The sequence below is a fragment of the Phyllostomus discolor genome, chromosome 10, assembly GCF_004126475.2.
Source record: "Phyllostomus discolor isolate MPI-MPIP mPhyDis1 chromosome 10, mPhyDis1.pri.v3, whole genome shotgun sequence".
Lineage (NCBI taxonomy): Eukaryota > Metazoa > Chordata > Mammalia > Chiroptera > Phyllostomidae > Phyllostomus > Phyllostomus discolor.
Window position 1 is genome coordinate 44,609,075 of NC_040912.2, and position 26,445 is coordinate 44,635,519.

The following is a 26,445-nucleotide window of genomic DNA, read 5'->3' on the forward strand; positions in this document are numbered from 1 at the left end:
TTAAAATGGTTAAAATGGTGAATCTTATGTTGTGGATTTTTTATTACAATAAAAAAAGTACTAAGATTACAGTTGTCATATGCATTTCCGTATTTTCTAATTTTTTTTACAATAAGTATTTCATTTATATTATAAAATAATTTTTTTCACAAAAAAAGATTTTAAAAAATGTGTCACATGTCTTCTGGAATAGAGCTCTGGGCAGGGTGGGGCACAAAATATTTTTTAAAAAATATCATTCTAAGATTTATTCTCTAAGCCAGCTAATACATATACACATAAACATAGAAAGGAAAATGGGAAAAATTTATAGACATATTGGTATACATTAGAGAAACTGAATCATTTTCATGTATGGCAAGGCATGTGAGTAGCACATGTAGGAACTCCAAATTGTTTTGACAGAGCTGAAGAAACTGTATTGTTTTCTAAAATCCCAGAAGCATTGTGATAGAAAAGTTTTAATGTGGATACACTGTTTTTTGTGGCATGTTTTCTATAGTCTAGCTACAAATTAAGTTACTATAGAGGTCAATCTACAATAGATGAACTGGAAATTAGAGATCTGAGCAAAGCTGGTCTGGCTTGAACAGGCCATCTAGTTTTTCTTTGACCTGTTTACTCAGCTGTGAAATGAAGGAGCTGGTCCTGATAGCGTGTAAGGTCATTTCCTGAGGTTTTGTGGCACTTCGACAAATACACTTGAAATAGCTGTTTAATACTAAAATTATTTTAGCAAATTCTAAATGATATTTGTTTTGACTATGTTATGTTAATTATTAGAATATACATCTAGTATATTCAGCTTTCAACTGACAATGTTATTTGCTGTTTGTTGTAGTACTGGTATTTTAAAATATGACAAACTTGAAAATTAAAATAAATTAATTGTTAAGAAAGCAAATAGTTGAACAGCAAAACTCCTTAAAACATTTTGAAATTGGGTATGTTGTCTAAAAATTCACACTGGTTATAAAGTCAAGCTGTTTGGAACTCATATGTCCTAAACATTTATTTAATTTTATTGATAATATAATCTGAAGCAGGACTGGCCACTGTCAAAATGATGGGAAGGCATTTATCTTTGATGCCCTAATGCTCTGATACTAATAATGTCCTCTAACTTTGTTCTTTCCATATCCACTCTGAAAAACAAATATCCTGTAAAATTAGCTTTAATATGGACTTAATATCTTCATTAAACAAAGGATTGTGATAAATCCTTTCCACCACGATTCCATTTCTACCCCTCATTTTCCTCTGAGTCTCTTTCTCTGTTTCTTTGCTGTCTTTATCTACAACTTTCATCCCTCTGGTCCCATCTCACTCCTCTACACTATATTCCTGTGTTTGGTGTTTGTGTTTGGATAGGAATTATTAGAAAAATTAGAGAAGATGGGATACATAATAAGCAGCAGATGTTGACTGTTTGTGGAGTGGTGAGGAAGGACAACTTAAACTTGGCCTAGATTCTCCAAGTCAGGACAGACTCCTCTTCTGGTCCTTGCCTTAGAAAAGAGTAAAATCCCATAGCCATATGCTTTTAAGTTGCTAAAGAGCAAGTTCTTCTTCCTCCTTACTCGCACTGCTTCACATTGCAGAAGAGAAAATATCAAAAGGAGGGGAAAAGAGTAAATGTAAAAAAAAAGATTTAATATACAGGGTGGAGCAAACATAGATTTACAGTTGTGAATATGCAAAAGTTTATTCCTGTACTATCATTTATTAATTATTGTATTCTTTTCCATGTGGACAACTGTAAACCTACATTTGACCCATCCTGTATTTACCCAGTGTGTTTTAATGTTTTCAATGTTATAGCTGTATCTTTATTCTGTGCATTCTGCAGAATCTGTAATTTATTGAATTGATAAACCCTACACTTGTCAAATACATTTTAGACAGAGGGAAGTTACACATGGCATTTTTATAAGATAGGATAAGATAAGATTATCTTTTTAAAAGTTCCTTTCACTCTAAATACTTCTTTTTCCTGCTTTGTAAACGGGAGACTTTGGAGTGGTGGTAGGAGTGGTGGTAGCGGGGAAGGTTGGTTGAGAGGCACAGCAATACCACTGAGCGGGGAGGAGCAGGAAGCTGTCTTCTCTGCCCAGGCTGTTTACAGTACAACCCTTGCGGTCTAATTTGGAAAGAGTGACTCTAAAAACAGCCATTTCATTTAGTAAAAGGACAGGCCAATGCTGTGGCATGATGGGAGGGAACTGAGGGGTTCGGAAATGGCCTTGGTGTGCCTACTGAACCCCTCTAAGGCCAAAGACAATGCCTTTGCCCAAGGCTGGCTCTGGCTTGAAACACATTGCTCTGCAACTTAACGCTCTGTGAGGGATATGTCTGTTTCTTTACCCTTGTCATCCCCAAGGTCAGTACAGAGCATGGTACAATAAATACAAAGTAAGCATTCATCAAATGAATGAATACTTAAAACGAGGTAGAGCTTTATAATTTTCCATTGGGATTAATGATTTAACTAAAGGACAATCTGTACTTATGTTTACATTTTAATGATTTGCTTTGCTATTTTATGGCTTCTAATTAATAATATTTAGAGTCATAAACAGGAAACCTGAAAAGGACCTTAAAGACCTCTAATCTGACTGTCTCATATTGTAGCTGAGAAAACTAAGGCCTAGATTAGTGGCAACAAAGAGGAAGATTTCTCTGCTCTTTTCTCTCATGTCATACTCTTTTTTAGATGATCACAGTAATGAATGGAGATTTATTTTAAATTTATATTTATATGTGACTACACATCTTGTGTGTCTATTTTGTCATCTTTTTGTACAACAGCATTTGTTGCCGCTAAACTTCGTATCAATTGTCAAAATACATGCCATGTCATTTCTACATGTAAACAAGCTGAGGAGAGCTGTGATAAATAATGGTGGATACTTTAAAATAAACAAAATAAGGACCAAGCAATTTTACATCTGTTGATAATGACCATGAAGTGGCTTCTTCTAATCTGGAAAGTTTTCATCAAAAAGAATAGGAAATAACTCAAATCATAGATATTATCAAATGAAAACCAGAAAAAGGAACACAATAAGTTAATGTTATACTACAGAACGCTATACTTAAAATCATGTATAAAAAGACTTCCTTAGAACTTGGATGATGAGCTATCAGTATATTTCAATGTTTACTATTAACATTGTGACATTTACTCAATTTCATAAATTTCCTTTAGTTACCAACACAGTGGAAATTACCTTTAAATGAACATTTATTGAGAGTTCACATGCTGACATATATATTTCATAAGATAAATTTGAGTTTTTTAAAAATGTTTCAAATAGACCAAAGAGACATTTAAAAGACACGCATTCAGCATGAAATTATTTAATTAGCATGAAATTAGTTTCATATTTTCACTTTTCTTTCATAATTTAAGATGCACACTATTCTTATCAATGAACTAAAATATTAAAATAAATTCTTAGGCTAAGTTTTGTTTCAATTTATATAGATTACCTAACACATACATGATATAACATTATATAACTTATAATGTATATACATATAACATGTTACATATTATATATATTCATATTTATATATTAAGCATCAAATAAAAACAGATAAAACAAAAAATACTCCAAAGAATGAAAGTGGTAAAACAGGCAATACCAAATCAATCATATTAGTTTAGAATAAATATATAGAAATATCCAATAATTAAAAACTATGGCTTTTGTAATAATATAGAGTCGAACCTCATTACTTGTAGATTCTGTATCTGAAAATTCACCTATTGATTAAAATTGTTTGTAATCCCAAGATAATATTATGGGTGGTTGAAAATTTGAGTTGCCCAACACACACATTTCCAGCTAGGCTCAGGGAAGGCAACCCTCTGCTCTCCTGCTTAACTCATACTGTAAATAAGTGTCCTTGTTGTGGTCTAAGTATCATATTTTTCAGTTTTGTGCTTTTTTTATTGGTGATTTCACTATTCAAAATGGCCCCTGAGCTGTGCACTAAAGTGCTGGCCTAGTGTTTGTAAGAACCAGAAGGTTGTAATTTGCCTTATGGAGAAAACACAGATAAGCTTCCTCTTCCTTCAGGCATATAGTTCTGTTGGTCAGGAGTTCCATGTTAATAAATCAATGATACATATATTTTTTCTTTTTTTAACCCTTTTTATTTTTAAATTATGGATGATGCACAGTATTATATTAGTTCCAAGTATACAACCCTGTGATTAGACATTTTTATAATTTATGATCATCCTAATATATCTACTACCATATGACATCATATTTAGTTATTACAAAGTTATCGACTGTTTTCTCTATGCTGTGCTTTATATCCCCCTAACTATCCTGTAACTAGCAATTTACACTTCTAAATCAGGGGTGTCAAACTCACTTTCACTGGGGGCCACATCAGCCTCATGGTTGCCTTCAAGGGGCCGAATGTACTTTTAGGACTGTATAAATGTAACTACTCCTTAACTAGGGGCAAGAAGTTTGGCACTGCCACCAGGTAGAAATGAGGTGCTGGGCCGGATAAAACAAGGTAGAGGGCCAGATTTGGCTTGAGGCCCTTGTGTTTGCCACCTGTGTTCTAAATCCCTTCACCTTTTTCACCCATTCCCTTAACCCTTCTCTCATGTGGCAACTGTCAAAATGTTCTCTGTACCTACAAGTCTGTTTCTGTTCTGCTTACTTGTTTGTCTTTTAGATTCCACATATAAGTGAAATCATTTGGCATTTGTTTTTCTTTGCCTGGCTTATTTCACTTAGCATAACACCCTCTAGGTCTGTCCATGTTGCAGATGGCAAGATTTCATTCTTTTTATGGCTAAATCATATGCCTTGTATATATGCATCACTTTTTCTTTATCCATTTATCTATTAATGGACACTGGGGTTGCTTCTATATCTTGGCTAATGCAAACAATGCTGCAGTGAACATGTGGATGGATATGTTTTTTTTCAATTTAGTGTTTTGTGTTTCTTTGGATAAATACCTGAAGTGGGACTGTTAGGTCCTTCTTTGTCTCTTGTTATATAGCCTTTGTTTTAAAGTCTAATTTTTCAGGTGTAAGTATCGCTACCCCAGATTTATTTTGTTTCATTTTTCTGTTTTGTTTCCATTTTCATGAAATATCTTTTTCCTTCCCTTTACTGTCTGTGTCTTTCCATCTGAAATGAGTCTCTTGTAAACAGCATATAAAGGTCTTTTTTGGTTACCCATTCAGTCACCCATGTCTTTTGATTGGAACATTTAAAGCAATTGTTGATAGATACGTGTTTATTGCTACTGTATTATTCATATTTTTATTTTTTTCTTCTTCAGGAAGACCCTTTAATATTTCTTGTAATACTGATTTAGTGGTGATGAATTCCTTTATTTTTTTCTTGTCTGGGAAGCTCTTAATCTGTCTTTCAATTCTAAATGATAACTTTTCTGGGTAGAGTAGCCTTGGGAGTAGGACCTTGTTGCTCATCATTTTGAATATTTCATGCCAATACTGGCCTGAAAAGTTTCTGTTAAAAAATCTGCTGAAAGTCTTACGGGAGGTCTTTTCTAAGTAACTAACTGCTTTTCTCTTGCTGCTTTTAAGAGTTTTATTTAGTCTTTAACCTTTGGCATTTTAATTATGCCGAGTCTTGGTGTAGGCCTCGTTGGGTTCATTTTATTTGGTATTCTCTGAGCTTCATGGACTTGTATGTCTATTTCCTTCACCAAGTTAAGAAGGTTTTCTGTCACTATTTTTTCAACTAGGTTTTCAATTCCTTGCTCTTTCTCTACTCCTTCTGGCACTCCCATGAAATGAATGTTAGAATGCTTTAAGTTGTTCCAGAGGTTCCTTATACTATCCCAATTTTTTTTAATTCTCTTTTCTTTTTGCAGTTCTAATTGGTGGCATCTGCTTTCTTGTCTTCCAAATTGCTGATTTTCTTCTATGCTTCATCTTCCCTGCTGTTGACTCCCTGTTCAGTCCATGTAGTTTTCATTTCTGACTGGTTCTTTTTTATGGTGTCCATGTTCTGTTTTATGCTGTTGAAGTTCTCACTAAATCTCCTGAACATGCTTATAATCATTGTTTTGAACCCTGTTTCTGGTAGTTTGCTTGCCTTCATTTAATTTCATTTTATTTTCCTGGAGATTTCTTCTGTTCTTTCATTTGGGACCTGTTTCTTTGTCTCCTCATTTTGACTGCTCCCCCATGTTTGTTTCTGTGTATTAGGTGAGCTTCTATGCTTTCTGTACTTGGTAGATGGTAGGTGTCCCACAGGGCCTGATAACCCAAGCTGGGGACCCCAGGCCTATCTTCTGTGTTGGATATGTGCACTGTCCTGTTGTAGTTGAGCCTTGACTATTGTTTGCATGTCACCAATTGGCTGAAAGAACCAGCTGCAACTACAACAGAGGAGCTGCTGTGCAGGGGCCAACTCCATGGAGCAGGACTTACTTTAGTGAGGCTTTGGCTTCTACCAAGTCCATCCTTTGAGAGTGTCACTTGTAGAGGTAGTTGGGTTGTAATTAGGCATGGTCTGAAGTTGTCTTCGGTGCACTGGCTCTGGGGCCTCCCAGCAGCTGCAAGGTCAGCCACTACCTTTTCTCTGATAGGGGCCACCTGGCATGAGTTATAGAGAGATCTGCAGATGGTTGCTACTTGTGCTGGACTTAGAGGTGCTCAGGAGAAGCTGGCTGCCACTTAGTGCCAGGCCTGGGGCCACTTAGCAAGTGGTACAGGGTATGCAGAGGCCAGATGCTGCTTGTTTGAGAGATTTTAAAGAAAGTCTAAAGCATAAGCCAAGAGAGGTAGTTTGTATGGAAAAGCCACTGGAAATGGCTTGGGTGGGCCTGCAAGTTGGGTGGGGTAGGGTCTCAGAGAATCACCATTGTTAGCCAGGCTGATGGAGACTCAGATATAGCACACATCTACTGGCTCTGTGAGGGGAGGACTCAGAAAAGAAACAGTGGCTTCTGCCTACACTTCTGTGTAGGAGAAAGCTGCTTCTCCAGCCCTTGTCCTGAAGTCAGACATTCAGTTGCTTCCTATATGTCCCTGGCACCTTTTAAGCTGCATTTGTAGTGTTGGAGCTCAAAGTGAGTGAGTCACAGTAAGTCTGGGACTCCAAGAGCCTGGCTCACTCAGTCTTAATCCCTGCTGGTTTTCATAGCCAGAGTTATGGAAACTTCTCTTCCTAGCCCTGGAATCCTGGACTAGGGGTTCTGATGTAGGGTCAGGGATCCCTCACTCATCAGGGGGGCCTCAGCAACCAAGATATACCTCCTGATTTTTATTTATTGCATGTAGTGTGGGACCAGCCCATTCTGCATCTCCACCCTTGCTACAATTCTCAACGTGGATTTCTAGTCTGAATCTCTTCATTTATTCTACAGTGAAGTACTGGTAAGACAGACCAGAGAACCTACCAACTATTTTGGTTTTAACCCAAATCAGGCAATTCTTGATCTCTCTATGTGATGTATTTTTGTTTAAAGTTCAGGAGTTTGTTTAACATGTTTTTTAATGAAATTTATAGTGAACAACAATTTACACCTCTAAGAAATATTAAAGTAAACATTATTTATCATTGACATCTCAAGTAATTTAAAAATTAAATGTTAAAAATTTTTTTATCACAAAAGTATGCATTCTCTAAAGAATAATCAAAGCTTTATGAATTTAATAAATCAGCAACTATAAATATGTTAAATTAATAAACATACTCATATTATAAATAATAATTGTCATTAAATTTACTTCTTTTGCTACAGAGACATACAGTGTTTCCTTTAAAAAACTATATTGCAGGAAATTAAAATTTAGTTTTGGAATCTGATCCAAATACAGTAAATGCAGATCCTCCCTTGAATATACTTTGTATAAGCAAAAAAAAAAAGGAAATCTGAACATGTTGTGAATGTGAATGTAGACTGATGAAAGTAATTTTTCCATGAGACTTATAGAAACAAATCTTGTTACTTTGAAATTCTACTATATATTGGTGTTATTTTTAATTAAATTTATTGGGGTGACATTGGTTAGGTTTCATAATCATATATGTTTCACGTATACATTTCTATGATACAACATCTGTATATTGCACTGTGTGCCCATTACCCAAAGTCAAACCATCTTCTGTCACCATATATTAGTATTAAATAATTTGTTTAGATCTGGAAAACAAATCTGTAAATAGGCATAATGTGTCAGTTCTTTGTTGGGGGCAGATCAGTGGATGATACTAGGAGTCAGGCCAGGCTGTGCATGAGAAAATCCAGAAAGGCTTTTCAGCAAGAGGAAGGAGGCAAAGGCCAAGGTCAGATGGGGGGAATTCTATATTCCTCAACCTATTGTTCCCTCTCTGCTCTCACTGCAATGACATTACTTCAACCAGAGTCACATTTCACAATTCTCCTTCAATTTTCCCTCCTTTTCTTCCATTTCTCATTACTTATCAGATGTTATGGTTTTTATCAGTTTTTTAAAACAATGTCTGCAACCCTTTTACCATCCTTCCTATCTCTACACTTATTCACCACTTACCTAGTACCTGCTACCACACTAATATTTCTCACCTAGAACACCACTTCCTGCTGCTTTCTAGTAGAGGATTCATTCCTAAAAATGGTCCTAGAATATAAAATATTCCTATTGTTAACTAACATTTGAAAAATGCAGCATACATCTCTTTCTTCTTGGCCAGCCATACACACATTAGCATAAGACTAATATTTTTCAAAGTTGCTTGTTCTGGAACTCTTTTCATATAATATTCATCAATATCTAGTCATTCATGTTCCAGAAAACACACTTTAGGGAACAACGACTAAGAGTATTTAAATGGCCTCTGAACTGCTCTGCTTGCCTAACCTTTCCCTTTCCAATGCATCTAATATTTCACTGATAGATTACTTTCTCTTAACTGACTATATTATTCCTTTGCTCAGGACCCTTCAGTGGCTCCCCACTGATCTAGGCAGTAAGCACCAAGCTCTCCATAACATGCTACCAACACACCTGGCTGTGTGGCATAGGAGAAAAGTCATGAACTTTGGAATCAGATCCAGGTTCAAGTTCCAACTCTGCATCTTAAATACTGTAACACCATAGGAAGTCATTTATTGCTTTGAGCCTATATGTAAATTTTTTACTCATCTGCAAGTACAACCAGTAATTGTAGAGATGGGAGGATACAGTGAGATAGTTTTTGTAAAACCTTCTTGCACAAATTGTACCACAACACACTCTGGCCCCACAGGTTGTAAATCATTCGGCAGGTTGAGCTTCTTTCATGTGGAAGTCACTTAGTGTCTGCCTGTAGTAAGACAGCAGTGATTTTCTAAATTGAGAACCCAGAGAGTCACCTATTAGTGTTGATAAAAACTGATTAATAAAACCATCTCTGCCTTTATTTGGGGAACTTTTCATGGGTCCTGAAGGACCAAGAGTCAGTTCCCACACCATATTCAATCTTTTTAGGTGGAACTATGCCCTTGGTTAAGTGGGTGGGCTGGGCCCAAGAATTAGCAGCAGTGCTTGGAAAGCAAATCCTGGGTTCACACACATGAAACAAAAGCCCATTGCAAGAGTTAGAAAGCTGCTCTTTTGTTAGATTTAGAAACTTTTAAAAGTGTTTCTGATGTACTTGATAGTCCCCAAAGAAGAAAATACAAGGTCTTCAATAGGCCTTCCTAAGAAGGGAAAGAGGAATTTTTGTTTGATTTGCTCACTAGTATAGCCCAAGTGCCTGGAACAGTGTCTTGCATGTAGAGGGCGCTCAGTTAACATACAATGGATATATGGATAAATGAATGAATGAACTAATGAAAGAGGACACGGCTTGCATTTTCTATGTGTTCTAGCATAGGGCTGAATATACAGAAGATCCTCCTTACTAAATACTGGCTAAATGCATGGATTTATATATTCCCTAGCCAGTCAAGGGCATTTAAAAATGTACCTTAAACTAAACATTATTCCAATATAGTCTACTTTATACAACATTGTTATATATTATTGTTACTCTCTATATTCTCTTTTTAAAAAAACATTACTTTGTTTTTTATGGCTCTACTTTATAAAATATTTTTACACCATGTATATCATCATTCTCCTTTAAAATTTATCTAATTGTTGATTTATTTCTCCCATTAATACAGGGAATGTCACAGCTTGAAAGCGGAAGAGGGGAGAGAAAAAGTGGTTTGGCCAAAAAGTCCGTATGGTTTGTTCTGTAAGATAAAAGACATATTTTTATTCTCGCCAATAACTTTATGGATTTGGATATTTTGAGTATGTTGGCTATCTCCTACATGATAGAACACTGATTGTCTCAATTTGGTTGCTATCAACTTCAACTGGTCTACCGGACCAGTTTCTTGCTGGAGCATTGTCCAGCAAGAAATCTCCAGCAAAAGTTTTACAAACCACTTTTGACATGTTTGATCTGTCACAGCACCTTCTCCATAATACTGCATAAATCTTTATTTGTGTTTCAGTTGTATTTTACCTTTCTTGAAATAAAGTATAATATGCTGAAAATGTTGCTATTTTCTTCCATCTTCAATATTAAAATGGCTACAAAAAAAACTTACCCATTTTGGTAAGTTTTTTAAATGTATGCTGACATGATAGCTGTTATAATACAATCTAACAAAATTGTTCTGTATGAAGTTAAAGACAACTAAGTATAACTAAACCATCTTACAGGAAAAAAATGCACACGATTTTTTTGCAAACCAAAATGATTTAATAGATATTTTTAATTAGAAAGTAAAAATTGTTGTATAAAATTTATTTTAATATACTGAATGAAATGAAGAGAAAAACACCTTAATTTTTTAAAAGACTGGAAGAAGATGAAGGAAAAATGAGGCATAGGGTATGTAGAACATGCTTGAAAAATTTGTTTGGAAAGAATTTTACATTTATACACTCATTTGTTTCCCTGGAGTACTCCACTTGAAGTTTTTTATAACTAGCAATTCTGTGTGAAGAAAGAATAGCCAAATTCTTCCTTCACAGTTAGAAGAACCAAGGCTCAGTAAAGTAAATGATGTATATATCCAATGAAAGGGAGATCCAGGGGTGGGATCCAGGCGTCCTGAGTGTTCAGAAGGAAAAACAGTTGTGGAATGTAAAGTGAGCCTGACATGCTCAGAGAACATGCATAGGGTAGTTTGGCTGGAATGAAGAGGGTATATAGGAAAGTCATAGGAAATCAGGTTAAAGAAATAAATATGAAATAGGTTACAGAGTACCTTAAGTAATATAATAAAGAATTTGGATTTTTATCCAAGTCAGTCATTTTGAAATTATTTTTAAAGCAATAAAATCCTTTTTTTAAAAAAATAAGAAATCCTATTTGAGATGCCAATATACAAAACAAATGAAAAGGAGGTGGTTTTTCCAACTGAAGCTGTTCCTCCTTGCCCTCAGCCTCTGAGGAGAAAAGTTTGAAAAGTGAAAAAAAATATGAAATTGAGAATTTTGAAAAGTTGTGAGTGCTGACACACTATACCAAGAGGCATGGAGTGCAGGTGAAGGGACAGGAATCACAGAAGTGGGGCTATCAGGGCTGCCAGTGGAAAGGGAAGGCAAAGATACTTAGAGACAGAAGAATCCGAACAGAGCCAGGGATTTCAAAGATTTACCCTCGGGCAGCTGTGGGAGATAACAACATAATCACAAAAATGGTGAAGGGCAAAGGAGGAGGCTGCTGGTTTTGATGAAAGACAATGATGTACTTTTAACTGTGATTTAGTCATTTAGTCCTTTCTCCTGCACTACGTTATGGTCAGAGGAATAGAAAGCAGCCCTTTTTTCCCCTACCAGTTTTTTTACCTTTTTCATGGCACAAGTCAGAAAGCTGCACTTTGTTATATTTAAAAATATTTTTAAGTGCTTAAGATTTCACCTGAATGTCCAACATGAAGAAAATGCAGGCTCCTCAATGCCTCAGTCTAAAAAGAAAAAAATGACCATTTTTATTTTTTGTAGTATTTCTGTTCTTTCAGACAGTCTGGATAATTAAGTGCTAGTGTATTTAATTTTTATCTTAAAAATATTTTTCCTTTGAAGTTAAGTATAATTAAATGATTTGCTTCAAGCATAATTATTTTGAAATACAAGATTTTTCTTGTGCTTTATAAAACAAATGGTGAAAGTAAAATTTATTCAATATTGTGAATCCATCCAACTAATAGTAATTGAAATGAGTAAACTTGATGGAGAATAAGTTACAGTTTTTGGCAAACTGAGTCTGATGAGGACAATCTCCACGTCTCTGAGTTTCTGAAAGTAGTGATGCAAGTGCTCCCGCCCTTTTCTGAGAACACAGCCTGACTCAGGCAGGCAGCTGCTGCTATTAAAACAGCTCCAGCCCTGCATGCTTCCACACTTCCCTGCTGGGGTGAGCGCCACCACAGAGATGAAGCTAGCGACCTGGTGCTGGCTGAGCTCAGCTGTCCTTGCTGCTTATAGTTTTTTGGTTGCGGCAAACAATGAAACAGAAGAAATTAAAGATGAACCAGACAAGCACGCCTGCCCGGTGAGACTAGAGAGCAGAGGGAAATGCGGGGAAGGAGGTGAATGCCCCTACCAGGTGAACCTGCCCCCGCTGACTATTCAGCTCCCGAAGCAGTTCGGTAGGATAGAGGAAGTGTTCAAGGAAGTCCAGAACCTCAAGGAAATCGTAAATAACCTGAAGAAATGTTGCCAAGACTGCAAACTGCAGGCTGATGACAACCGAGACCAGGGCACAAATGGAGTGTTGGTACCTGGCACCGGAGTCTCGGGAGGGGCTGATGAAAACAAAGTTACAGAATTAGAGGACGAGGTTAACAAGCTGTCCTCTGACCTAAAGAATGCAAAGAAGGATATCGACGTGCTTCAGGGTCACCTGGAAAAGCTGAATCTTGTAAATATGAACAATATAGAAAATTATGTTGATAGTAAAGTGGCAAATCTAACATCTGTTGTCAATAATTTGGATGGCAAATGTTCATCTAAGTGTCCCAGTCAAGAACAAATACGATCATCTCCAGGTATGTGTAATATCCTTTTTCTTATCATTTGTCTGTGAATGTTACATAGCTAGACAATATCTGCAAATATTAACGTGAGCAAATAAGTTAAGTAAATGACAGATTAAATAAATTAAGCCTTTTATTCATCAAGGTAGTACAGGAAAAACTAGTATCTTTGCAAATGTGTGACCACAGAAATGATATAGGACCCTAATTACAAAGATTGTAATTAGTTCTTTATCTATTAGAAAGTACTTTCAACTTCAAAGATTATTGCTGCTGCTACAGCTACACACAAATCAAAAGAAGAGAGATAGAATTTCTTAACGTTTTAGTGCATTTAACTTTTTTTTAATCTCTTCACTGACGTGTTTGAAAACAATAGGGATAAGTGTTTGTGGTTGTGCTTGGTTCACTGAAAACCATTTTCTTGGTCTGCTGCTGACTGTTCCCTTTCATGTGGCAATTACGAGATGTTTGAAAGATTTTAGCAAGTAACCTGCAGTTCATAATCCTGAATATCTAGTGAAAATGGGAGATTTTATAGCTGGAATCTTAAAAGCAGTTACATGATTTCATGTGTGAAAAAACTTTGTGCTTTGAGACCTAGTGGCAGAAAAACATTTTAAGGAGAGTTTTGGCATGCCACTAAGGGAAGGAAAATATTCTTATTTCTTTTCCTTTTTTACCTCAAGCTAGAACTCAAGCATATAAAAATAGAACCCATCCTCACCATCCAGATTACCTGAATTAACTTTAATAAATATATATTAAAGATAACAAAACTATCTGCCTATTCTGCCCATGAATCAGCCGTAGCACTGGTTCCTCCCAACTCTGGATTTCCATCTGAGTTCCTGGGGCCACTACTGCTGATAGTCTTGTTACACTTTGGAAAGCCATCTCTGCATTAGGACTAGGACTTACGATGAGTGTGAAGTTGAAGGGATATGGTGCCTGGGGCAGGGATCACGTTCATTTGGAACAAGCACCTCATGCATGTTCCATCCCCAGGGAATCTGCCAGTGAAGGGAGGTGGTGGTGGCAGGGGGGGAAGGTTCAAGGACCACTGTTGAACCAGGCAGCCTGTGTCTGAGGTTACCCTGAACATTGCAAGGCACAGAACTTCACATCTTAGGTGACATCCTTGGGCACGCATTAGATTCTCTTGTCTCTTTTTCAATAAGAGTTTTGGGGAAATATCCAAATATTTTGGGATTCTAAATTCACATGAATAGATTTCTTGTGCCTCAGAGCAGTTTATATTAAACTTACTTTACCTGGCATGCATTTTTATAAAACTTATCTAGGAGTAAATATCTGTATTTGATTCCTACAGAACCATGTTAACTAATCTTATACTTATCCTGAATGTAATCGCCTGTCATTTCTTTCTAGAAACCAAACATATGAAATCTGGCTAAATGCTTTCCTGGCTAATAAATTCGGAATGAGAATATTGGTATACTATTTAAAAATTTTCCTTTTTACTGGAGCTTCTTTATTTAGTGGTCAAGCAAGTAAAATAATGTGAATGTATGATCAATGCAGCACATTAGAATTTTACTATTCATTTAAAACATACCCTATAAAATTTCTTGACAATGGAGGCTATCAGCCCCTTAAGGTGAACAGAAATAGAAGCCTGTGATTCCTTTGTATGCGTGGACTAAGAGAAGTGGCGTCATTGGCAGAATGCCTACTGAGGGTAGCTCTCGCTGAATATTACTAAGTGATTCAAACTAGTGTTTTTATTTATTCTTCCTGTTATTTGTTGTTGATGTTGACCAACTAGGTGTAGGTTGTCTGCTTTGTAACACCAGGTTCTTATTCTGAGGCACTAACAAGCATTTGAACAGGTTCAGGTAAGTTTAGCCAGGCAGGGTTCCATAATCACTGTAGATGGAACTGTCAAACTGCTTTTGTACATATAAAGAATTCTTCAGATGCATAGTTTTTTTTAACAAAATACAATATCTTTCTTTTCTTTCCCCTTCAGTCCAACAGCTAATATATAAAGATTGCTCTGAGTACTACAAAATAGGCAAAAGAAGCAGTGAGACCTACAGAGTTACACCGGATCCCAAAAATAGTAGCTTTGAAGTTTACTGTGACATGGAGACCATGGGGGGAGGCTGGACCGTGCTGCAGGTGCGTCTCGATGGAAGCATCAACTTCACCAAAACGTGGCAAGACTACAAAGTAGGGTTTGGAAACCTCAGAAGAGAGTTTTGGCTAGGAAATGATAAAATTCATCTTCTGACCAAGAGTAAGGAGATGATTCTAAGAATAGATCTTGAAGACTTTAATGGCGTCAAACTCTATGCCTTGTATGATCACTTTTACGTGGCCAATGAGTTTCTCAAATACCGCTTACACATTGGTAACTATAATGGCACAGCCGGAGATGCTTTACGTTTCAACAAACACCACAACCACGATATGAAGTTTTTTACCACCCCAGACAGAGACAACGATCGGTATCCCTCTGGGAACTGTGGGCTCTACTACAGCTCAGGCTGGTGGTTTGATGCATGTCTTTCTGCAAACTTAAATGGCAAATATTATCACCAAAAGTACAAAGGTGTCCATAATGGGATTTTCTGGGGCACCTGGCCTGGTATGAATAAGGCACAACTTGGTCACTACAAGTCCTCCTTCAAAGAGGCCAAAATGATGATCAGACCCAAGCAGTTTAAGCCATAAATCACTAATGCTCATTTCTCTGAGTATTTGTTACCTAATAGGGCAATTAATTCCTTTTTGTACTCCTTTTCCATGGTTAAAAATTTATTTCTGAGCAGTGGGTACTTATGCTACACAGCATTTGAAATAAAGCTGAACAACATACATTTTAAAGGAGTCCTTTGTTGCTGTTATGCTGTTACACACACAAAAAAGAAAAACACTTGCAGGCACCTGGGAATATTGAAAATTACACATTAGCCTTATAATTCTCCTAATTTCTACTAATCAGAAAGACTACTATTGTATTACTTGCTATAATTTAATAATTGGTTATTCAGCAGGCTAGATTTTACACAAGTAATTTGTATTTTGGTTATGACAAACATATCTGAGGGACTATCACTCTTTTGGGGATATAAAGAGTTATTCAGGTATTTATTTGTGTCTAAATAGCCTAATCCTTATTCTGAGATAAACTTATTAAATTTATGGCATTTACTTTGAGTCAGGAAGACCCAACAGCATTTTAGCTCCCAGGCAAATTAAAGGTCTTCATGTACTATTCATGGAATATAAATATTTGTCATTTAAAATATTTAAAAATGTGGTAGCACAACATCACTCCTAAAAGCATTCAGAAAATTAATTTAATCATAAAGACCATTGTTTAAAAGTAATTCATTTACAGTTTATATCTCTTTAGATGTTTGAAGGTAAAAACTGCTCTAACATAAAAATAATCTTTTCATTTCTATGTCTAATAGCTTTTAGGATAAGATTGCTCATTACTGTACAAGACTACTGGCAGGCTTTCTTTTGGAGAGGTTGGTGTGGGTAAAGAATGAAGCACTTATTTATAGGCTATAATACTCTGAAAGCCAATTTTACATCCTAAGCAATAATAGCTTTAGAGCTAACTTTTATAGGACAAATAGATAAATGTATTTATAAAAGGCATATGAATTTTGAAATGTAAAGAGTAGTAGTTGAATAGTATATATTTTTAACCCTAACTATTATATTGGTTATTTTACTATCAGAAGATTCGAATACAGGTGTTTATTTTTTAATCAAACAAAAGTATCTGGATCTTTTATAATTAATCAATTAATTAATATCATATTCAAAAGAGTATAAACATAATGGGTTAAGCTTCATCATTGTAAAAAGGGATCATTTCAGAGAGAACAGCAGTATACTGCTGCATGGTTAAAATACTCAAATAAAATTTGAAATACTGTATGTGAGCCATAGAAATACAATCTTTAATTTCTAGTGTCTGTTTCTACTATAGTAACTAAGATTTCAAAATATATTCACAAAGATCCATCTTTACTCATTATTTGAAAATGGTTAAGGAGGATAGCTGCCTTAAATAACAAGTTAATTTTTTGAGCATTGCCCTTTACAGAAAGTTCTAATCAAGAAGCAAAATATATTTTTAATAATATATAACATACAAAGTTTTCAGTAAACATAATGAAAAGTTAATACGAATACTGTTAAAACGTTAAAGAGAAGTACAAATAGAATTAAGTTATGACCAAAATGCATCACTGTAGACCAAAATCTATAATCGCAGATTTCAAAGGTTGCATATCTACCCAATATAAATGTCACAACCAATTTACTTTTTATTTCACTCTTTTGTTTTTAAAATGAGCATTTTTATATTATACAGTATATTTTTTACAAATAAGGGCATTTTCATTTACTATATACAATTATTAATGTATGTAAAAGTTTAAGTAAATTTAAATTTCTGTGATCAAAAATGAACTCCTCACAGAATACAGTTCTAAAAAAAATAGCTCAAATAGGGAGTGTGCACTGATATAATGGAAAGTAGGTGTCATTTCAGGACAATCTGGCCTATAATTCATTAATCTATGTAAATACTCAAAAGCATGTTTTTCTACCTTTCTACCTTATTTCAAAGGATCAAAATTTTATTTTCCATTCTAGTTTTATGGCACTTCTCTAATAAAAAAATATGTAACATAGAAATTTTTTTTGAAATCATTTCATGCCACTTATTATGAAATATATTTTAGATTTTTATAATCTTTACCATGTTGATGGAAGTAGATTATATCTAAAAGAGATTCTTGCCTTAATATAACTATTTATTAATAAATGCTAATGTTCATAAATGTGGATTTACTATTAGCAAGAATATTATTTCAGAGTCTTGTCTTGTAATAACCAACATTTCTCATTTTAATTAAAACTTTATTTCAGAGCTTTATCATTCTTTGAAAATATTGACTAAAACTGCGTCCTTATAAATTCTAAATGAAACTGCTTCACTCATCACTGAGAAAAAAGTCAAATATTTCTGATAAGCAATAATGCTCCAATGCATTAATGATACATCTGTCTAAAGATAAAGAGCTTAAATATGCAAAGCATAGAAGATATTCTGGTAACAAAATTTGCTGGTCCTTATTTTTGAATGGTTACCCAAAGAAAGGTTTTAAAGGTAAACGTTATGGGTGATATTATCACAATAAGCTCTTGTTTATAATTCTTATTTTTCTTTATATATAAATAAATTTGTTTCATGTCTTTTAAAAAACCTGTAAAATAAAAGATTTAATCTCTACATTTATTTATTTCTTCAGTGTGAAAACATTAAACATTATTGTCTGTGAAATAATATTTATATATTTACTCTTGTCTGAAAAGTTGTATAATGTTTACTTAACTAGAAAATATCTTTGACTCTTTAAAGACTTTAATGAGTATGATTTTACTAACAGGAAGACAGAGGCAAATACAGAAACATCATTATCTTATTTCCCTTTATTAGAATACTGTTAACATATTTGAAAAATAAAAGTTTCAGTTTCACTTTGAGGCACTCAACTCCATCTCCTCTTTTTCCATCATTAATGTTGCTGCTCTGCTTCAGCCCTCATTATCTCCTTAGGATAATGCAAATGCTTCCCAAAAGTAACCCATGCCTCTAGTTTCACTCTATTCAAATCTATCCCCCATATCAGTGCTAGAGGGATTATTAAAAAATACAGTCTAATCATGTTATTGTGCTGCATAAAACTTTTCAACAACTCATTTCCTGTATGATAAAATCCATCAAGCCCCTTCATGAACTGGTTTCTGCCTACCTTTTAAAGCGTTCTTTTCTACCACTGCTCACACTCCTGCTATACCAAGTGCCTTGTTCTTAAACAAACCATGTTGTCTCATATTTTCTTGACTTTGTGTATACTATTCCCTTGGTTTAGATAGAATGCCATCCTCAACCCCTGCTGAATTTTATCTTCTCATCCTTAATTTAAGAGCAGGGACTCAGGAGCCAGACTTGCTAGGTTTGAATTTTAGGGCTACCATTTGCAAGCTGTGTGATCACAAGCAAAGTCACTTAATCTCTCTGTTCTTTGGTCTCTTCAATTACAAAATAGGGATAACAGGAAAATTTTCCTGTTAAAGTTATTGAGCAAATCAAATGATATCTGTAAAGCACTCAGAACATACATATGTATCATCATCATCATCATCATCCTAAGAGGTATCTCTCCTGGGCAGTTTTCTCTGATGACATTAGGAGGAGTTTGGTACCTTCCCTTTTTGGTCCTATACCATCATAATATTCCTTATTATACATTACATTATCTAGGTTAAGTTCTACCCTGAAATCAATCTGTTTGTCTAGGATGTAAAGGAAATTTGAGACAGGAGTGTTGTTACTCAAAGTGGTTCATGAATATGTTACCATAGAGGAAGGGCTATAGTCTAAAGAAGCCAGAGTTATAGTAGGGGAAGGAGTGGTACTTTAAATCATAGAATTTGGGAGATGGTACACATAGGTGAGAAGTGATTGAAACCAGGTGAAAATAAGGCAAGACCAGATCAGATATATACTATAGGGTTGGGTACATAACAATGGCAAACTTTTAAAAGAGGTTCTGGGAACTGAGGCAGGTTATTAAGAAAGTAGGAAAATTCCCTGGCAAGTTGAACGAGGAAACTGAGACAATGGCTGAACAAATAGCCGGAACATCTGAGCAACTAATCGCCAGTTAATAAGTCACAAGACCCTGTTCTCCCTAAACAAAGGTACCTAAGGGCAAATGGTTTAAATCACATTGTCAGGGAGAAGGATAGCAAAAAAAACAATTAAGCCTAGACTAGTCCAAGATAGAAGTGAAACTAACCAGAGAATGACCCCTGCCCTGCTCCCACTATATGCTCATTTTGCTACATTAGCCTACTAAATGACACATCTCTAGATATAATGAATGTTCTGTTGACATCCTCCCCTGGGACCTCCCCAAAATTCCTGCCTATAGAAAATATTGCGTTGGCCAAAAAGTTTATTTGCTTTTTTCCATAAGATGGCTCTGGTAGTACTTAGTTATCTTTAATTTTATTCAAAACAATTTTGTTAGATTGTATTGTGACAGCTGTTATATCAGTGTGCATTTTAAAAAAAGCTTATCAAAATTGGTGAACTTTTGTGTAGCCATTTTAATATTGAAGATGGAAGAAAATAAGCAATGTTTTTGGCATATTATGCTTTATCGTTTTAAGAAAGGTAAAAACACAGCCCTGGCTGGTATAGCTCAGTGGACTGAGTGCGGGCTGCGAACCAAAGTGTCGCAGGTTCGATTCCCAGTTAGGGTACACGCCTGGGTTGCAGGCCATGACCCCCAGCAACCACACATTGATGTTTCTCTCTCTCTCTATCTCCCTCCCTTCCCTCTCTAAAAATAAATAAATAAAAATCTAAAAAAAAAAGAAAGGTAAAAACGCAACTGAAATTGAATTTTTAAAAACAGATTTGTGCAGTGTATGGAAAAGGTGTTGATTGAATGGCTTGAATGTGTCAAAAGTGGTTTGTGAAGTTTTGTGCTGGAGATTTCTTGCTGGATGATGTTCCACAGTCAGGTAGACCAGCTGAAGTTGATAGTGATCAAATTGAGATGTTAATTGAAATCAACATTCTACCATGCTGACATACTCAAAATATCCAAATCAATAAAGTTATTGATGAAAATGGAAAATATATCTCTTATTTTATGGAAAAAAATAAACAGACTTCTTGTCCAACCCCATAGATAAAACCCCTCAGGACAAAGGAAGACAGCTGATGCTCCTCTTTGAGTACACCTGTGCCCTGCTTTCCTCAGGCATGTACTTTGTTTCTATCCTAAGCTATAAAGGTTCTGTCAGGACCTGCACCTAGAGGACAAATGGGCAGTGGTTGCTCATCCTGGGCTTACCCCCTGATCCTGTCTCCAAGGACCCTTATTTTTGCTTCACTGTCCCAAGCATTACTAAACTTGCTCTCACTTTCACCTGGACTCATGTTTTAAAAATTTTTCTGCAAAAGTCAACAACCTGGAGGTCACCTTACATGGGAAAGGTCCTGGACCTTGCCAGGGCAGAGCCAGCCCCCAGCATGGAAGCATTCCAAGAACAGGAGCATACCTCTGGGTACGTCATGTGGAGAGGTATGACTGTACCGGATTGGACAGTGATTTTTCTACTTGAGTTTCTGAAGAAAAAGTATTTTCATACTTCTTATACTATATGGTAAATTTGAAAATAATTTTAATCATACAAGATCCATGAATGCTTTAATTTTTAAAAATTACAGATCAGACTAAAGACCTCTTTGGAAACCATCTTCAATTCCAAATCTCCTCCCTCTCCCCTGAGGTAACGAGCTGAATCCAAACCATAATTCTATTCTGTGTTGCCAAGTTGCAATGTTTGCTGAATCACAGCTTTGCCAGGTTTCTTTTGTTTATCGATTGGGGAGAGTTGGAAATGAGAATAGATATTAGAGAAGTTGATTATACTTGGAGAGGCTCCAGAATTCCCAAAAGTGACTGAGCTGCCCAGGCTCCTTGATATGCTCCCTAAGGCTCTTCTTGCTGGAAGACACTGCTGTTTTTTCTCATGAGAGAGCAACTATAATTCCCCCTTAGGCTCCTTCATCCAACTTTGTGCCACCTCCAGATCTGTAACCAGGGCATGCCCTAATGTCAACTATAAAGTCAAATTAAGGAGAAGTCTTTATACTGCTTTGCCAATAAAATCAGCAGAAACTAGAGAATACACATGTGGAGGCAGATTTTAAGGTTGCTTGAATAAGGAAGAAAAAACCAAAATTTCAGATGTGATTGATTCCACTGGTACAGGTATATTTACTAGAAATTTTTTAAATTATATTTTATTGTTTATGCTATTACAGTTTTCCCATTTTCCCCTTTATCCCCCTCCACCAAGTCCCCCTACTCCCTCAGGCAATCCCCACATCATTGTCAATGTCCATGGGTCCTGCATATATGTTATTTGGCTACTCTATTCCCTATGCTGTATTTAGATTCAACTGTTGATAGATATATGTATTTATTGCCATTTTATTGTTCATATTTTTGATCTTCTTCTTTTTCTTAAAGAAGACCCTTAGACATTTCATATAATACTGGTTTGGTGGTGATGAACTCCTTTAGCTTTTTCTTGTCTGGGAAGATCTCTATCTGTCCTTCAATTCTAAATGATAGCTTTGCTGGGTAGAGTAATTTTTTTTGGTTGTAGGCCCTTGCTTTTCATCACTTTGAATACATCTTTCCAATCACTTCTAGCCTGCAATACTTCCTTTTAGAAATCAGCTGATAGTCTAATGGGGACACTCTTATAGGTAACTAACTGCTTTCCTGTTACTGCTTTTACAATTCTCTCTTTGTAGTTAACCTTTGACATTAATTATGATGTATCTTGCAGTGGGCCTCTTTAGGTCCATTCTGTTTGGGACTCTCTATGCTTCTTGGGCTTACATGTCTATTCCTTCACCAAATTAGGAAAGTTTTCTTTCATAATTTTTTAAAATTGTTGTTTAAATATAGTTGTCTCCATTTTCACGCCACTGTAGTCCCCTGCCTCACCCATCCCCCCTCCTACCCTCAAACCTACCCCCTTTGGCTTTGTCCATGGGCCCTTTACATATGTTCCTTGATGTATGTTCTTCCCCTGTTCTCTTCCATTATCCCTCTCCTCCCTCCCCTCTGGTTACTGTGAGTTTGTTCTTTATTTCAATGTTTCTGGTTATATTTTGCTTGTGTGTTTGTATTGTTGATTAGGTTTCACTTATAGGTGAGATCTTATGGTATTTGGCTCTTATTGTCTGGCTTATTTCACTTAGCATAATACTTTGCAGTTCCATTCATGCTGTTGAGAAGGGTAGGAGCTCCGTCTTTCTTTCTGCTGCGTAGCATTCCATTGTGTAAATGTACCACAGTTTTTCATCCACTCATTTACTGGTGGGCATTTAGGTTGCTTCTAGCACTTGGCTATTGTAAATTGTGCTGCTTTGAATGGGATGCATAAGTTCTTTTTAATTGGTGTTTCAGGATTCTTAGTGTATAATCCCAGCAGTGGAATTGCTGGATCAAAAGGAAGTTCCACTTTTAGTTTTCTGAGGAAATTCTATACTGTTTCCCACAGAGGTTACACCAGTCTGCATTCCCACCAACAGTGCACTAGGGTTCCCTTTTCTCCACAACCTTGTCAGCACTTGTTGTTTGTTGATTTGTTTATGTTGGCCATTTTTTTCAAATAGGTTTCCAGTTTCTTGCTGTCTCTCTTCTTCTGGCGCTTCTATGATATGAATATTGTGCTTGAAGGTGTCCTAGAGGCTCCTTACACTATCCTCATTTTTTAGGTTCTTTTTTCTTCTTTCTGTTCTGATTAGTTGTTTTTGCTTCCTTTTTTTCCAAATTGCTGATTTGATTCTTGGCTTCATTGACTCTACTGTTGATTTCCTGTAAATTGTTCTTTATTTCAATTCATATATCCTTTGTTTCTGACTGGATCTTTTTTATGTTGAGGTCCTCACTAAGTTCCTTGAACATCCTTATAACCAATGTTTTGAACACTGTACACGATAGATTGCCTTTTCCATTTTGTTTATTTCTTTTTCTGGAGTTTTGTTCTGTTCTTTCATTTGCGCTATGTTTCTTTGTCTCTTCATTTTGGCAACCTCCCTGTGTTTGTTTCTATGTATTCGGTATAGCTATTACATCTCCCAGGCTTGACAAAGTGGCTTAATGTAGCAGATGTCCTGTAGAGCCCAGTGGCATAGCCTCCACTGTTACCCAAGCTGGTTACTCAAGGTTTATCCATTGAGTGGGCTGTGTACACCCTCCTCTTGTAGTCGAGCCTTTATTGCTGTTGGCATGTCCAAGGTCAGCTTCTGCCTGTGTTCTCTTTGGGGTCACTCAGCAAAAACTACAAAGTGATCTGCAGATGGCTGTTATTTGTGCTGGGCTTGGATGTGCCCAGGAGAGGCCAAGCTGTGAACCAAGGCTGGCTGCTACTAGTGCCTGGCCTTGGGCAACTTAGGGAGAGGTACAGGGCTTGCTGAAGCCAGTGCTGCTTGTCTGAGAGAATTTAGGAAAATAGAAACGTGGGCCAAGACAAGCCATTCATTTGGAAAATCGACTGAAAATAGCTTTGGTGGGCTTGGAAGTTGGGTGGGGCAGGGCCTCAGAAAATCACCAGGGTGGGGCAAACCATATGGCCAAAAAAGATGGAGTCCTAGATATGGCACACGTCTTCTGGCTCTGTGGGGGGAGGGCTCAGAAAGGAGCAATGGCCTCTGCCAGCACTTCTTTCTTGCCCCCCACCTCTCACCCTGATGCTAGATAATTCAGGTTCTCCCTGTATGTCTTGGATGCCTTTCAATCTGCTGCCATGGTGCTGGAGCTCAGAGGGAATAAGTCTGAATAACTCTGTGCAGAGGCCCTTTAAGAGGAAATGCCTAGGATACCAGCAGTTTCTTCTCCCACTGCCTAAATCCCCGCTGGTTTTTACAACCAGTGGTTATGGTGACTTATCCTCCTGGTACTGGAAAGCTGGGCTGGGGGACCTGGTATGGGACTGGTACCTCTCCTTTCTCAGATATCCCTCCTGATTTTTATCCACCGCACATGGTTATGGGACCATCCCATTCTGCATCCCATTCTGCACCCCTCCTACAAGACCTGATGTGGTTTCTTCTTTAATTCCATAGTTGTAGAACTTCCATTCAGCTCAATTTCTTATGGTTATGAATGATTGCTGTTCTATAGTCTAGTTGTAATTTTGATATGGTCCTAAAATTCTTAATTCAATGGGCTGGCTTAAGCAGATGTGTTTGGTTCTAATGGCTTGCTTGATTAGTTAGCACAAACCTAGATTCAACAGCAGCTATACTAACTAAAGCTGAGAAGCCATAAATGTCTAGAACTAAAAGACTTATGGAGATAGAAATGTTAGAGTGGATTTAGCTATAATTCACTAAAAAATTATTTACTGGATATATATCATGTGACAAACAATCTTATAGGAAGGAAACCAAAGATATATCAGTAACCAGAACAGACAAAATCTCTAAACTTGGGAAGTTTATATTTTATCAGGGGAGATGAATAAATAAACAATATATGATAAATGCCATAAAAATTAAGCAGGGTAAGGGAGATAATGAGTATCAGAGGAGGGGTGCTATTTTATATAGGTGCTCTGGAGAGACCTCTCCTAGGAGGTGACATTTGAACAAAGACTTAAAGGTATAAGAGAATAAGCTAGGCAGATATCTGGGAGAATAATGTTCCAAGTAAAGAGAGTATCAGATGCAAAGGTGCTTGGCATATGTTAGGGTCAGTATGGAGTCCCATGTAGGAAAAGCAGACAGTATGAGGTGGAGATATAGGACATGATATCAGAGATGGCTTAGGAAGCTGGAGTTAAATAAGGGGTTGGGGGGGGGGGCTGCCAGACCTAGCCTTTTAAGTCACAGTAAGAATTTTCCTTTTCTCTGGTTAAGTAAGAGACATAGGGTTTTGATCAGAATAAGTATGTAGAGTCTTCCAGTTTTAAAAGGACCCCTTTTGTTCTGAGTGGAGAACAGACTGTTGGGAGACAAGATTGAAGATGAGCACCAGTTTGATGGTGATTGCAATAATCTTGAAGACAAATGATGAAAGCATGCACTGTGGTGGTTGCAGTAAAGTGAATCTTTAATAAGGTAAAGTTGACAAAATTTTTTGATCAAAGATCAAAGATGGACAGTGAAAAGATTGGAGGTATCATAAAAAACTACAGGATTTTAGCCTGAGGAACTTAAAAGAATAGAGTTGCTGTTAACTGAGATGGGGAAAACTGTAGGAGGAGCCTGTTTGGAAAGTGTGTGTGGAGGAGGTGTTAGGGGTGGGAATCAATAGTTTTGGACATTCTGAGTTCAAATATCTGTAAGACATTCAAGTGGATGATAATTGAATATTAGTGTGACACTCAGGGAAGACTCTAGGGTTCAGAAGTACATTTGAAAGTTGCCAGAATATAGATGGTAATGAAACCATGGGACTAGATGAGATAACCTCATAAATAATGTACATGGAGCAAAGACTTACACAGAAGGAGTTGGAGATATGGGGAACCAGCACAGGTGCATCCCATCTACCCACCCTGTCACTGTGTCATTTGAGAGGTCCCCGGGCTGCTTTCTAATGGAGAGGGCAAAGACTTATTCCCACTGGAACAGACATTTTCTCTAGCTTATTTTAGATTTGGAAATGCTTTTTCTTGCTTCTGCCAGCAACTACTTGGATGAGTTACTAGATGTCTTAAAAGCCATTATGGTATCCTACAATTGTATTCTACAAATCATTGCTTTAGACCTAGGCAGTTACTTCACAGTGAAGAAAGGAGGCAATGACATATTGCATCTTT

General features: G+C 36.4%; 2 protein-coding genes across 2 annotated transcripts in view; one reads left to right on the forward strand and one right to left on the reverse strand.

Moving 5' to 3' along the window:
* CCDC146 (coiled-coil domain containing 146) overlaps positions 1-26,445 on the reverse strand; it is a 128,765-nt gene that overhangs the window by 82,485 nt on the left and 19,835 nt on the right. The window lies entirely within an intron of this gene.
* Positions 12,348-15,920, forward strand: FGL2 (fibrinogen like 2). The gene is made up of 2 exons (XM_028525815.2): positions 12,348-13,032; positions 15,014-15,920. The coding sequence occupies exons 1-2, from the start codon at positions 12,375-12,377 to the stop codon at positions 15,718-15,720; spliced, it is 1,365 nt and encodes a 454-aa protein (XP_028381616.1). The 5' UTR covers positions 12,348-12,374; the 3' UTR covers positions 15,721-15,920.